Here is a 13,835-nt window from a genome sequence, read left to right on the forward strand (position 1 = left end):
TTGTTAACCATGGTCACAGAGAACATGGCTCCTTGTGAGGCCCAGTGTTGCTTGATCGGTAGAGTTATGTTACGGCCAGGGGTGAGGGGGGTTATTCCCCACTGGGGTCAGCTCTGCTTAGAATGTTTACATTACTCTCACTGTATTGGTGTTGTGGATAAATGTGTGTTACCAACTGTGTGTCCGCGGGCGTGTTTGCAGTCACGCACATTAGCTTGTAGTTCTAAATGTAGCTGAAAACTTCTTCAAGCTGGTTCTCTGACCCAGGCTGCATCCATCCAGAGCTGTTGAGATTGTTGGTTGAGTTGTTATCACCGTTATCACAGACACAACTAAACCATTTGCTTTACTCTACTGTGTTTCTTTCCCCATGTGCAGTGTGGATGGACAGTTTGAGGTTGCACTTTACTGCAACGCGTTGGTTTCCCCCAACGGCTGCGTGTACTGGTTACCTCCGGCCATCTACCGCAGTGCCTGCCCCATCGTGGTCAACTACTTCCCCTTCGACTGGCAGAACTGCTCCATGGTCTTCCGGTAGGCGGGGGCCTGTCCGCGGGTGCTCGTTCCGTAAAAAGACAATCGCATTATCTCTTTAAGCAAAAAAAATCTAATTCACAAGCTCTGTTCTTTAACATGCATATAAAACTCCCCAAATGCTAGCCTAATCTATTCTTTACAATGTAGAAAGGTATACAAATGTGTTGAAAAGCTAATAATCTGTAATCAAAAACACACACACATTCCTGGTGGTTATTAGGCTTTCTTGTGAAAGAAAAAGGCATCTTGATTGTGGCATTAGCTGGTGTTTTTTACCTTAGATGATCGCACACATCAGATTGTGGCTAAAATGGCCACCTTCTTCCTTCTCTCAGCTCCGAGACATACAGTGCCAATGAAGTAGAACTTTATCTCAAAGAGGAAGACAACCACACGTTAGAATGGGTGGATATTGACCCAGAGGCCTTTACAGGTACAACAGCAATCAATATATCATAATTGAGATGTATTTTTCTTAAGCCACCTATCACAAGCCATTGCAACGCTAAGGGTTAACAATGTGTTGACAGAGAACGGAGAGTGGGCGATCAAACACAGACCAGCCAAGAAGCTGATCAACCCGCTGTACACAAAGGACGACCTGCAGTACCAGGAGGTGGTCTTCTTCCTCATCATCCAGAGGAAGCCCCTGTTCTACATCATCAACATCATCGCTCCCTGCGTGCTCTTCTCCTCCCTCGGCCTGCTGGTCTTCTTCCTGCCTGCTAAAGGTGACTTCTGTCCCTTGTCTTTCCATCCATCCCTCCTGTACCTAGGCTTCACCGCGTCTCATTAATCTGTCCTCTTGTCCGTCTCGGGCAGCCGGTGGCCAAAAATGTACAATGTCCATCACCACACTGCTGGGACAGACTGTGTTTCTCTTCCTCATCGCCAAGAAGGTTCCAGAGACCTCCAAGGCCGTACCCCTGATTGGAAAGTAAGCTCAAGCTTCAAATTAGTTTTTTTGTGAAGAAATGTCAGTTTACTTTGTTGATATGACCACCTGCTACACTTTGAATGGATACAGTAGGTGGTCCATGTCCTGCAGTGACGTTGTAGTTGGGTGTTGTTTGGCTGTTGTTGGCAGGTACCTCATGTTTGTGATATCCTTCACCACCATGGTTGTGATGAACTGCGTGGTAGTCCTCAACGTGTCCCTGAGAACCCCCAACACCCATAAGATGAGCGACAGAGTGCGGAGGGTGAGATTACCCTGCCGGCTCAAACCACAAACTCCTTCGCACCACTCAAATAAAGCAGCGATGTATCGATCCGCACTGTCTCACCCTTTGACCCCAAGACCCCCCGGTGTGCCCCCCCCCCCCCTCGACAGATCTTCCTCAACATCCTGCCGCGTCTGCTGAGGATGCAGATGAAGCCCTGGACGCCTGACGGGGGGGATGCGGTCGGCGACTGGGCGGGGGGTAAGGACCCCCATCCGGCGGGGATGGGGGTCCACCAGCGCCGCCGCAGCTCCATGGGGCTGATGGTGAAGGCGGAGGAGTACGTCCTGAAGACCGCCCGCACAGAGCTGATGTTCTCCAGGCTCCGGGAGAGGCAGGGCCTCATAAGGACGGTCTTTGAGAAGCTGTGTGAGTGTTTGTTATTGGTCCGAAGTGACACAATTGACAAGGACTCGCTCTGTTCTGAATCTGTTTAATTCAGCGTGCACTTTGTTAAACATTCAAAATTGCGTCTCTGGATATTGTGAAGTACCTCGAATGAAATCGAAAAGATTGTTTGCTAATTCTTATAGCTAAGCCAATTCGTACACTTGAACTTTAATTTTTATTCTGTGCTCCAATTTATATTTTTCTCTTTGTGCTATATGACTTAATGTAAAAGGGGATACAGTGTCAGCCATGGATTTCAAACGTTGATGTTTTCCCTGACGTGTCTCTAACCCTGCCGCCTCGTCCTTGTATCCAGATGGCGATCTGGAAGATGTCAATGCAGAGAAGCTTGAGAACAGCCTGGCTACGATATCTCCCGAGCTGAAGCAGTGTGTGGCCTCCTGCAAACACATTGCAGAGACCGCTCAGGGGCAGAATCGCTTCCAGAATGTGAGTGCCACAGTTTATAGCACGTTTCCTGAGATAACATGGGAAGTGCACGATCAATCCCAGATAGGACATTGGGCTGTCATTCACAACAGAAAGTCCAGGACACAGTAAAAGGAATTAAATAGAAAAGCACAGAAAATGTACAAAAGAAGATATGGAAAATGTACCTACTACTGGTACATTTTGTTTGTCATTTAGTAAATGCATTTGCATTTACTAGAAATGTAAATGCAATGATTGATAGATATTGGATATCCTTTGGGAGAGACAGAGACTGTAGTTGGTATACTGGGGGCTACATTGGGGGCTACATTGGTTGCTAATGACTCATTGATTTGTTCCTCGTTCAGGAGAATGAAGAGTGGTTCCTGCTCGCCAGGGTGATTGACAGGGTGTGTTTCATCGTCATGGCGCTGATATTCTCTATCGGAACCGTTGGGATTTTTCTCATGGGGCATTTCAACCAGCCCCCCTCCATGCCCTTCCCCGGGGATCCCAGGAGGTTCCTGCCCCCGCTGGGCAACATGACCGGGGTCGGGACGGGAGCAGAGGGCTGATCCACGGAGGCTGTCCTACACTCCCTGGAGGGCTTCACCCATTCATCAGCAGTGACAAATCTGCTTGGATGATTTCCCTTTCTGACGCCTACGCAGAGAGATGAGAGAACGACAGAGATACACAGATGATGGTAATGCCATTTGGCTGAGTTGTACTTTGTCTGTTCAGCGGCTCTTCAGACTGACTCTAAGTGAGCCAAATAGCCGGTTCCTTGTTGACCAAGGGATTCACTGGACGAGTTGGAATGATATGGACAAGCTCACCGCTGCACACTAGCATCAGTTGTATCTGATGTTTGGTGTTACTTAAACTAATGCTTTGATAATAAACTAGCTTTTATAAAACACAACAATCCCCTTTTCCTTCTAGGAGTCTGTAACTCCACCCCCACCTTCATGTTGATCAGTTTTTTTTGCCAACTTCTAGACACATTCGACAAGAGATTTCTTAATGTTTTGTATTTAACCAATAAAGATGATATTGTTATATCGGTCCCCCAGTCCCTTTATGATGAGCTCTGATATTTGAATATCTCTATGTAATGTCAGCATCCTTTCTTTGAGGGGGAGAATGGAGACTACCAGCACCAAAGTCCCCCTAAAAACACACAGTGACTCTTTAGCCTCCACTTCTGGAACCAGGATTTTAATTACATGGTTGAGTGGTCCCTCGGTGCCCCAACAAAAGACACATCCGGGTGTACCCCCACACACACACACACTCACAGAAACCCACACACATGTGCGTACACACAGACACAAACATACACACACAAACACACGCAGGCGCATACGAATCCACACACACACACACACACACACACACACACACACACACACACACACACACACACACACACACACACACACACACACACACACACACACACACACACACAAAGCCAAACGTTACTATGTGAACACACACACAAACATATTGAAGCCCAGATAGGGTTGAGCTGATCCCGTCTGGTAGTAAAGACACACAGAGGCTGCTCTGTGTCCTGACCACCTTCAGAGCATTCAGGGTATCTTTACTGCAAGCTGTAGACCACACAGGGTAAGGGATCAGCTCATTATTCATTATTATGTCTTTACGTGTAGTACTAATTATCAATTATAGGGTTTTAGAAATCAAATTGTGTGCAATATGGGACATATTTTGTAAAATTTACTTTTAGAATTAGCACCTCTTTGTCACCTCATTACAAATTGCTGCAATCAGAAATTGAATGGAAAACATTTTCGTAACATCAAGATTGGGAAAGCACTAATGAGAGCTGAACATTATGAGAAGTGAAGATTACGGTCTTTTGTGTTGTGTTTTTCTTTCACTTTTCTATGATGGCGCCAATCTAAATGGATTGGTAATTATTTGGGTCAGACCACATATATATACTCAATGTAAAATTCAACCGGTCACTTATAATGAATACAATTCTTTTGTTTTGACTTTTCCAATTGAATATGCACCTCCACCACTACCGGGGTGTCAACCTCAGAGTGATGTCTGCAGTGACTACACAGCCCCTCCCCTATGGTGGCCTGGAGAGAGAGAAGCACATTGAGACATTCTTAAGGACGCTCAATGGTCAGAGCAGGCCCGTCCGTAATCCTCAAGGCTCGCCTAAAGCCCCGCCCCGCCAAGAGCCCCCTGATGGGGGGTCAGAGAGGGTCCTTTCAGGGCTGGCTACTGGGAGACCCTGGGAGAACGGCATTGGGCTTCAGCAGAGGAACAGACTGAGTGAAGAAGAGGAAGATGGTCTTCAGCTAGACCCCATGGCTGCCTTGGAGTCAGCAAGCCAACTGCATGTCACAGCCGGGCCTGACCTGCAAGGTGAGCAAAAGCCTGCATGTGTGTGCTTTGTGTGCATTGCTATGGATTCGTACAAGAAGTGATCTCTTCATTGTAACTCTTCAACTCTTCACATAACATGTCCCTCTAGCTAATGTCCACACATACACACGCACGTCTGCAGGTCCACAATGTGTTCCCAGAAGGATCTACAGCATTTCCACCGGGGGAAGCAGCGAGCAACTGTTTGTGACTGTAGAAGGTGGTTCAGAACTTTTTACCTAAAGTTTATAAAAAAATAACACACCTATTTGTACACCTAAAACCTACACTTATTTGTGAATGTATCCATTACTCTATCAGCTATATCCCTCCTCTGCTATAACCTTTTCTGATCTTCTGAACTTTTTCCAACAGAGAGTTCTTGTATGTGCCTTCAGTGTTGTGGCCCAGCTCGTTCCTGCTCCCTGCAAGGTTTCGACCGCCAGGGCCAACGGCTCTTTTATTTTGAAAGGCCCCTCAGGGTGGATGCCTGCTGCCTAGGCTGCTGCCTTATGGAAATGAGGGCCTACTCCCATCAGGACCTCCTCCTTGGCACCGTACGACAGAGGTAGGGGACCAACAATCCAACAAGATGAATGTTGGTAGCTCCAAGGCCAGGCTGCTAACACGTATATGACACCACCCAGATACTGTTCGCCACAACAAGTATGAAATGAACTCCGCTCCGGCAACCTTCAGATCATCTGCTCTCAGACACAGCACTGATATTTTTCCATTCAATTTGGGATACTCGACGAAGCCTTCACACGGTCTCCATGGTTACCCAGGCAGCCCACCACCGTGGTAAGCAAGGCCCCGTACTGTAAATAGCAGCAAGGGAGGGAGAGGTTTTTCCTATTCCAGCTGGCCAGAATGCAGTCTCTAAACTAGGGTTACTCACTAAACAGCTGTCTTTATGGAGCCAAACACAGACGCCTTCTGTTGACCAGCAAGGGAAAGAGGGATGGAGAGTTGGTTGTGCACTTTATTTTGTATAATGATACCTCAAGGAGGCTGTTAACATATTTGAGTCCACTTATCGTACAAGTGTTGTTTCCCGTACTGATACAAAAATAACCCAGGGTCTAGTTACTCTGCCCTGGCTGGAAGACGAATCCCTCACCCCAGATCCAACTGGAGGGATTATATATCCCCCCCGGTCCGTTGTGAATGAAGCATGTTCCCGGACGACCCTTTACTAACGCCAAGTAAACATAGGGTTTTATTCCTGTTGAAGCACTTCAGGGGATCAGCCAACAACATAATGGAGTGTCAACGGGTGTACAACAGCTGTCATTGTGTTTCAGGTGGTTTAGTGCCGGAAGGAAGGGTGTGTGGTGTTAATTAATGGGTTTGCTGGGTTGTGTGTCAGGTGGAGTATGTTCACTCCTCTGCTGGAGGTGTGCGACTCAGAGGGAACTCCTACCACCAGGATCCTAGGCCCCTGTTGGCCCTCACGCTGCGCTGCCACCCAGCAGTTCCAGGCAAGGCCTTTACCACTAATCTCATCAATTACAATTGTATATTTAGTGGATGCTTCTATCCATCCTAGTATGATTATATCCATTTCTGAAAAATTAATTGTCTAAATTGACTGACTCTACAGCAATATTTGATCCATCCATGAGAGCAATCTTCCTAACCGATTCATGTTGCACCATTACCTCAAATCAAACCCTAGGCAGTCTCATTGATGGGGGAGAGAATTGGCACAATATGGAAGAGATGGCCGGGCTTCAACAATGAGTTTAACATGGACCACGAGTACTTTGGGCTGGAGAGTGAGTTCCAAATCCGAAGCGAGCATAACATTGATTCCCCCCCCCAGGCTGCTTTTATGTCAGAGCTCTTACTTGTCGACATTGCATTTCCAAAAGCCCCTCACATTAGATTGATTTCCACCCCACAGTGCTGCAGAATATGGACTCGTCTACCAAGTTGCTTCTGCTAGCCGCTACCTTCTTATTGGTAAGCTCTGCAAAATTATGAAATCACTAGAAATCAATTACTGTCTTCAATGTGCTGCAATATAACTACTTGTATACAGATTTGTTGATAGTGCACATTGACTGAGTGCTCCCACATTTTCAGAATTACATGTTCTTCGAGATGAGTTGATCAGAGATTCGGCTATCTATTGCTTCACCACTAAAGCGACATCTGACTGTTGGTGCTGAAGGAGCCAAGACGTCAGCCGAACAGAGTCTTCACTGCAACCACTTACTTGAAAAAAAACCCGTTAGGAGAAAGAATCACAATAGCCGAGAGGTTATAGCAGCAGATGCATATTTGACATTTATTGCTATAATCCATCAGGTGTACATCAGACAATACGTTTCCTCTTTTGTTTTTGACACACACCTGATCCGAGCACCACGTATCCAATCCTAGGCAGCATTACAGTTTAACGCACAAAACAAACTCTGAAATTCTGTAAAAACAAATTAAAGATTCAGATGGATTGGTGGAAAAACTGTAACGGGGGTGGAGGAGTCCCAAGCCCCTGCTCCTAGTTTCAAATCCTCAGTACAAAAGGACAACCATGGGAGGGGTCTGGTGGGATCAGTCCACCGCCAGGGCCCCTGTTCATCCATCCCGTGCGTGTGAAAGGACGGCACAGCGGGGGCCCCGGCTCCAAGGACCCTTTAGCCACACAGAAGGTAGGAGGTTATGAGAACCTGGTCAGCGGGCGCAGGCCCCAGGTCAGGCACAGTGATATAGGCAGCTTTGACAGTCCCTTCCATAGACGCCTACGACACAGAACCTTCCAGACTCTCTGCCAGACTCGTTTATCTTTTTTTTATCCTTTAGGAGTCATCGTCCAGGGGTTAAGACGGACAAGGAGAAGAAACTTAGTTTCTGATTCCAAAAGGGCGAATCTCTACAGTGGTCAGTTGTTTTTTCGTTTTTACAAATATATTTTTGTAGACAAATAATATTTCTAGTTCAAATAACCAGATGTTTCATAGTTAAAATAAAGTACTATAATAAAATAACACCTGCGATCTGGTTCGTCTCAGATTGCTAATAAAACTGTCTCTGTAATTTACTTAAATTTTGACAAAGGGCACGTGTGATTGTTTTACACAATAAAACTGTATCGGTTTTACATCACTGATCAGCTTATGTTGTATACATAGAAACCCTAGTCAAGTACTCTTCTTTTGTTGGCCAGCTCAACAAACGTGTCCCACAGGCTCCCTCTAGTGGTGAGCAAGGGCAGTTGCACTACGCATTTCTTTAAATAAAAAGACACACACACACACACACACACACACACACACACACACACACACACACACACACACACACACACACACACACACACACACACACACACACACACACACACACACACACACACGGCTGAAACTAAGAAAGTATTTCTCTCTCGAACGGACAGCTCAGATCCATGTTCTCTCAAATGCATTTTTTTTTTGGTTCAGTTCCAATAGTTCATGATCCATGGCAAGACAAAGCAGGTTGGGCTACTTGTCCTTTTAGTCACTCCGTCTCCATGTTAAAACTCTGCTTTGTTGCAGCAGAGGTGCCCATCCCTGGACTTTTCCTTCCCCCAAGCCAGCATCCAAATCACATCTACACAGCAGAGGAAACAAACAAACTCATTACGGCTACCGCCACGCCTCGACCTCATTGAGGTTTTGATTTTCTTATTCCATTGTCCGTTTGTTTTCGTTGCACAATTCATTGATTCAATTAGTTAAATAATGCGTTCCTTCCATACGACATCAAGTCGTTGTAATGTTCATGTCGGTCAACGCCTAGCTATTAAAAAAACCACCCAAGCTACACACAGCAGCGGTACCCCAGGCGTGAACACCTGAGACAAAGCATACCGGCTCTGTTCTGGAAGGGGGCCAGAAGAGGCGGTTTGTCAACGTCCAATTATCCTTAAACGGATTGAAAAATAACTATATAGTTATATTGCAGAAGCTTTATCCAGGGCTAAAAGGGACCGTGAAAACATTGGGGGGCAGGGAGGCGTGCGGATGTCTCTAGGTGGACTTCAGACATTGGGGATCAAACAGAGCACCGTTCGGTTTGGAAACAAAGAGTACTACGCTTCTTACCGTCGGCACTGGGGGTGGGGTTGGTGGGGGGAGTGGCTTCAGCGACCTCCGCTAGCAGTCACCAGACCATGGAAGTCTACCCAGGCTCTGGAAGCAGAAACGGAGGCAGTAACACCCAACCTTGACCTCAGATCTGCTACCAACCCAGCTTTCCTACAGTCACCATTCTTTGGCAGTCAACGAAATGATTATATCAGTCCACCAAAGACCAATCTGTCCACCGTAGGGGGTTAATTGAAAAGACATAAATACCATCATCTCTGAATTAATGGATTTTGGGTGTAAACCCTAACGCCTTTTGCCAGTGGATGTACATTGTAGACCTGCTAAAAGAAAACCGGTGCAAAATATCTCAAAACCTAAAGTATGACCTAGCATACTTACCCTTTCTTAAAAAGCGACTAGAATTAGTTTTTTGGACCATGCGTCTCACAAAATAATTGCGACACAGACAAACTCAATCAAATCTTCAAAATATAAAACCTACCAACAAATAAAGCAGATGCAAACAAAACGTTGCTGTTAATGCAAACTAACCATCCTGAGTTCTGAGTACTGTGCCTGTACTCCCTTGTGACGCAGATGAGCAAAACCCAGATTACTGTTTGTGTGTGGATCACGCCACTAGTTTAGTTATTTTCACCAAAGGACATAACAAGGTAGACTGGATGGATAATGTTATAGTGTCATTGCTAAATAGAAATGTACATGTAGAATCTACATAATGATAATTATTATGCAACTGCTCATGCAATGAAACCATAATCAAGAATGATTGTCTTCTGCCATCAATGTGTTTGTCTTTCAATCGGAGATTAATGCTCACACTTCATGCTCACACTAGGCAAAATACAGTCAGAAATGGTCCAACTCAATTTAATAATCTGTGTGTCTGGTGGATTTAACCAATACCTGTTTTAACTAAATACCCGGTTTAGTTTATGGACAGAAAACATTTGTTTAATGTAATGATTAATTTGATATAATAGTGTGTGTAAGCAGAATACAATCAGTGGTTTTAGACAAGACTCAAAGCGCAATGTTTGGTCTGAGACGCAGACAGGGTCTCAGACCACTTCTCCTTTCAGGGGAAACCAGCGCCACGGCAAGGAAGGATAAATGAGACATTATGATGGACAGACACGATGTGAAGGACGGGCAGGAGGAGGACGAGAGGGAGGGAGGAGGGGCCGGGGAGCGCTTGGACAGCTTTTATTTCTGCCATAGTGAAGGGTTATTTTTATATCTGTGCTTTTAAAATGGTCTTATGAAAAAGCTTAAAAAGGATTTTTAAACACGCCCACGCGCCCACTAGGAGCCATCAGAAATTAATGAATAATGGCTTTTATAAATAGACAGATAAATCAAGTGTTAAGCAATTTGGGGCTCATGTCCTTCAATTGTTGTAATAAGATTTTTATTGTTTACCAGTTTTGTTTGTTTGGGTTTCAATAACCCAAGAACAATAGATTGTTTTCTATATCAATTTATCATAATTACTGTCATGCGTAGTCACCCCCCAAAGCCCATTCTGAACCCTGCTTACCAATTAGTATATTAGTCACTAGTATATAGTTTCCACTTCTGCATAGATAGTGAAGCGACATGCAGTTCATTTTGTTATGCCATTAAGGAGCGGGTAGGGCTAAGGGCCTCTTGCTCAAGCATGGTGAAGCTGTGGACACGAGGGGAATCAAACCCAGAACCTTTCAAGTTGGAGTGAACTCAACCTAGCCACTACCCTCCCCTGCCCCCAGATAGTGTCCAACATAAAGACAAATCATATGAAAAAAGAAAAAGTAAAGTGACTCATCAAATACATCAATGCCGATCTAGATCAAGGTAGTAGTAATTAAAGGGGGAGACATACATACTTGATGCTGTCTGTGTGCGTCTTGTACTCCATGATGGTGTTGGGGGGCAGGTTGAGCACCCTGCGCAGGGTGTCTCGGATGCGGCCCGAGGTGGCCTGGTCGCTGGCCGTCTTGTTCCAGATGGAGATGATGTCCTCCTGGAGGGGGAACACACCAGACTGTGACACCCTGAGCGCAACCACAACTCTGTCCCCCTTCCACAACCTGAACAGACGCCTGCAGCCGTGACCTTATGGACATTCTCTCCTGACGCTGCGTTGGCTGCATCTAAACTGTATTTGGCAACATGATTTGATAGCCAAGCCTTAATTAGATAGATGATATACGTTTTATCGATAAACATTTAGGAGGATTTTGTGTAATACCTTTTACATCTTTAAAAAATTCTTTAATATTTGTAGATAATTGCATATATTATTTCGCATAGACCTACTTATATTTGTGGTCATTGAAGGGTGAGGTTTTTCCTTTATAGATAAATCAAAACCCATTCCAATGCAGATTGCACAGATCCGTTGCGCCACCCACCACAATACATGCGTGTGTCTCAGTGTGTGCGCGTGTGTTGTGTACCTGGAAGCGCACGGAAACAACAGCCCCACAGATCTCCTCCCCCACCATGAACTGCTCCCCCAGCATGGCCAGGATCAGGTTCTCCCAGCAGCGCGATGCCAGCCCCTTCCTCAGCCGGATGATCCACTTCCCTCCCATCTTGTTGGCATCGTCCTACACACACACACACACACACACACACACACACACACACACACACACACACACACACACACACACACACACACACACACACACACACACACACACACACACACACACACACACACACACACAGTTGACTTGGGACTATTTCCCAATATATATGATGTGGACGCTGGGATACGTTAATTGACCCCTCAGAAGTCTGTGACCGTTCAACACACTCAACGGACCAACGCAGTTCAGCTAGTACAAGCTAGACTGCAGCTGGCTGACGTCCATTAATAAAGTAACATCTGCTATATAAGCAATATATTTACATGTGAATGCATTAGCATTGTTCGCATAGCGTGGTTAGCTCGCTACGAACAGGTCAGTACCCACCTCCCACATGGGCTTGATGCCCTCCTTGAACAGGTGGAAGTCACTGTGTCCTGTGAGGTCTCCTGGGCGGATCATGTGGCTGTAGAACCTCCAGAACTGCTCCACCTGGGGCATCAACACAGGAGGCAGGGCTTCAGACAGGAGGGTGGACCATAGCAACAACTTTTAGATATTTAAATAGCACCTTTTAATAGCACTTTTATAACATGTTCATGTTTGATTGATATTCAATTATTAAGAACAATTTTATGGGAGTCAAACAACCAAAACCAAGTAAATAGTAAATGAACACATTGAGAAGCCCAAAATAGGGCAAATCATGAATACAATTAAGTCAACGTTGTCATGATATTGTACTTTGTCTATGTACAGCTGGCATATAGTTTATTCTTAACAACCTCGGGGAGAAAATGCCTCTCAGCTCAATCTTTTTTAAACTGCATATAGTGTATGTATGAGATGCTAGCCAGAAGCCTTGAGGGGCAGACAGACCGAGGCAAAACCGCCGATCTGTTTGATGTTCTGCTCGTAGCTCTGGGTGCTGGCAGGTCTCCCTGGGGTACGTCTTGAATACCAGAAGGTGTAGTTGTACTGAAGGGGATGCTCTCCGGGCCCTGGTACCACCATCTAAGACAACAGAGGGGGACACTGAAGATATAGGAAGGCCAGAGCCGGACACTGCTTATGGGCCAGTGTTGCTGTCGGACTCTTTCACTCACTTTTTTCTTGGCATTGTTCTGTTCCTTGTCTTCGTCTTCATTTTTTTCCTTCTCACAGTTTTTCGGTGAGCCTTGGTCCTGGTCGTGGTCTCCACTATCGTCATCTTTAAGACTGCAGTTGAATAACAATGACAAATGATTGTGATAGTAAATGAAACACCGAAAGCAGGGGCAAATCAATAAGTACATTAAAATTCTCATTACACCTTTTAGCACTGCTTGCGTCAATAATAAGAAAAACACAAACATGTCAAATGGTGAGCTGTTAATAACGCAGGGCAGCAAGTTAAAGCCTAGTACACCTTCCATGTAATTCACTATTTACCCAGTTTTACCCGGCAACGCTTAAGTGCACTTAAATACTCCCAGGCTGTTGGGACAGTCAGACAGACAACAAGACCCTTAACAGCGATTGCGATACTCTCAGGCTGGTGATATATGGCACCTACGGAGCTGCCCTTGTTCGCGTTTCATAGCGGCTGGGATCTTGTTTTTAGCCGACCACGCTTCCATCTGTTCCCCCTTCCCAACAACGACAAGCCGAGGATGCAGAAGCGGCCCACGGGGCCTGGACGTATTCGCCTATCTTAAGATAAAGAACCCCGCTGGTAGAATGCATATGCATTAGCTATTTTGCACTCTTCATTATTTACATTTACGAGAAATGTATTGATTTTACGGTTGAACATGCACTCGTATGTTAAGCGCCTTGCCCATGCAAGACTTTTAAAACCGACACACCTCTTTATAAACGCAACACATAAACATGGAAGTACGCTGCCTGGCACATTTGCTCTCGCGACTGTGCACACATTCTCAGTCTAATATTGGACACAAAACTTCGATTACTTACGCGTCAAATTTATTGTTCATTATTCTGTGGAGTGGAGCCTTTGGGTGTCCGTCCACAACCTCCTGAATTCCGCAGGAACGGCGGCGCGCACAATAAACGTGTGGACGCGCACGCAACGGCTTGGGTCCGCTTTTGTCATGCTGATCATGACAGCTAGGGAGTTTCACAAAGTTTTGAACATCCGTTTTTGTAAGATACGTAGAAAC

The 13,835-nt window shown here is 45.5% G+C and overlaps 3 protein-coding genes across 5 annotated transcripts in view; 2 read left to right on the plus strand and 1 right to left on the minus strand.

The window, feature by feature from the left end:
* chrng (cholinergic receptor, nicotinic, gamma) overlaps nt 1-3,644 on the plus strand; it is a 5,997-nt gene extending 2,353 nt beyond the window's left edge. Inside the window, exons 5-12 of the mRNA XM_030362727.1 lie at nt 379-534; nt 873-970; nt 1,068-1,268; nt 1,360-1,474; nt 1,625-1,739; nt 1,871-2,129; nt 2,467-2,600; nt 2,951-3,644. Coding sequence (XP_030218587.1) covers nt 379-534; nt 873-970; nt 1,068-1,268; nt 1,360-1,474; nt 1,625-1,739; nt 1,871-2,129; nt 2,467-2,600; nt 2,951-3,157 — 1,285 coding nt within the window. The 3' untranslated portion in view covers nt 3,158-3,644. The remainder of the gene's footprint in view (nt 1-378; nt 535-872; nt 971-1,067; nt 1,269-1,359; nt 1,475-1,624; nt 1,740-1,870; nt 2,130-2,466; nt 2,601-2,950) is intronic.
* A 461-nt stretch (nt 3,645-4,105) lies between these two features.
* Nucleotides 4,106-8,327, plus strand: LOC115548844 (phospholipid scramblase 3). Of its 2 annotated transcripts, none has more exons than XR_003977650.1 (7): nt 4,106-4,217; nt 4,660-4,994; nt 5,137-5,214; nt 5,370-5,562; nt 6,367-6,775; nt 6,904-6,962; nt 7,086-8,327. XR_003977650.1 is itself a non-coding variant. In XM_030363712.1 (7 exons), exons 1-7 carry the CDS (start codon nt 4,625-4,627, stop codon nt 7,110-7,112), a joined length of 939 nt encoding a protein of 312 aa, XP_030219572.1. In that variant the 5' UTR covers nt 4,527-4,624; the 3' UTR covers nt 7,113-8,327. The 2 variants fall into 2 exon arrangements, 1 of the variants encoding a protein (XP_030219572.1); XM_030363712.1 differs by lacking the exon at nt 4,106-4,217 and having other exon boundaries at nt 4,527-4,994; nt 6,367-6,478; nt 6,676-6,775.
* eif4e2 (eukaryotic translation initiation factor 4E family member 2) lies at nt 7,264-13,805 on the minus strand. Of its 2 annotated transcripts, none has more exons than XR_003977651.1 (8): nt 13,630-13,805; nt 12,777-12,888; nt 12,550-12,684; nt 12,058-12,162; nt 11,533-11,685; nt 10,956-11,096; nt 9,086-9,172; nt 7,264-8,591 (listed from the first exon to the last, which is right to left on the minus strand). XR_003977651.1 is itself a non-coding variant. In XM_030363713.1 (8 exons), exons 1-7 carry the CDS (start codon nt 13,647-13,649, stop codon nt 9,124-9,126), a joined length of 711 nt encoding a protein of 236 aa, XP_030219573.1. In that variant the 5' UTR covers nt 13,650-13,804; the 3' UTR covers nt 7,264-8,591; nt 9,086-9,123. The 2 variants fall into 2 exon arrangements, 1 of the variants encoding a protein (XP_030219573.1); XM_030363713.1 differs by having other exon boundaries at nt 10,960-11,096; nt 13,630-13,804.
* Between the last annotated feature and the right edge of the window lie 30 nt (nt 13,806-13,835).

The sequence above is a fragment of the Gadus morhua genome, chromosome 8 (genome assembly GCF_902167405.1).
Source record: "Gadus morhua chromosome 8, gadMor3.0, whole genome shotgun sequence".
In the NCBI taxonomy this organism is placed as follows: domain Eukaryota; kingdom Metazoa; phylum Chordata; class Actinopteri; order Gadiformes; family Gadidae; genus Gadus; species Gadus morhua.

Bases quoted from the DNA above. Each gene is read 5' to 3' on its own strand.
- LOC115548844 (XM_030363712.1), top strand. From the start codon at position 4,625: ATGCACCTCCACCACTACCGGGGTGTCAACCTCAGAGTGATGTCTGCA. The intron at 5,215-5,369 runs GTGGTTCAGAAC...TTTTTCCAACAG, and splicing joins ACTGTTTGTGACTGTAGAAG to AGAGTTCTTGTATGTGCCTT. The intron at 6,479-6,675 runs GCAAGGCCTTTA...ATCAAACCCTAG, and splicing joins CTGCCACCCAGCAGTTCCAG to GCAGTCTCATTGATGGGGGA.
- eif4e2 (XM_030363713.1), bottom strand. From the start codon at position 13,649: ATGAACAATAAATTTGACGC. The intron at 11,686-12,057 runs GTGGGTACTGAC...GTGTGTGTGTAG, and splicing joins GCATCAAGCCCATGTGGGAG to GACGATGCCAACAAGATGGG. The intron at 11,097-11,532 runs GTACACAACACA...TTCCCCCTCCAG, and splicing joins TTGTTTCCGTGCGCTTCCAG to GAGGACATCATCTCCATCTG.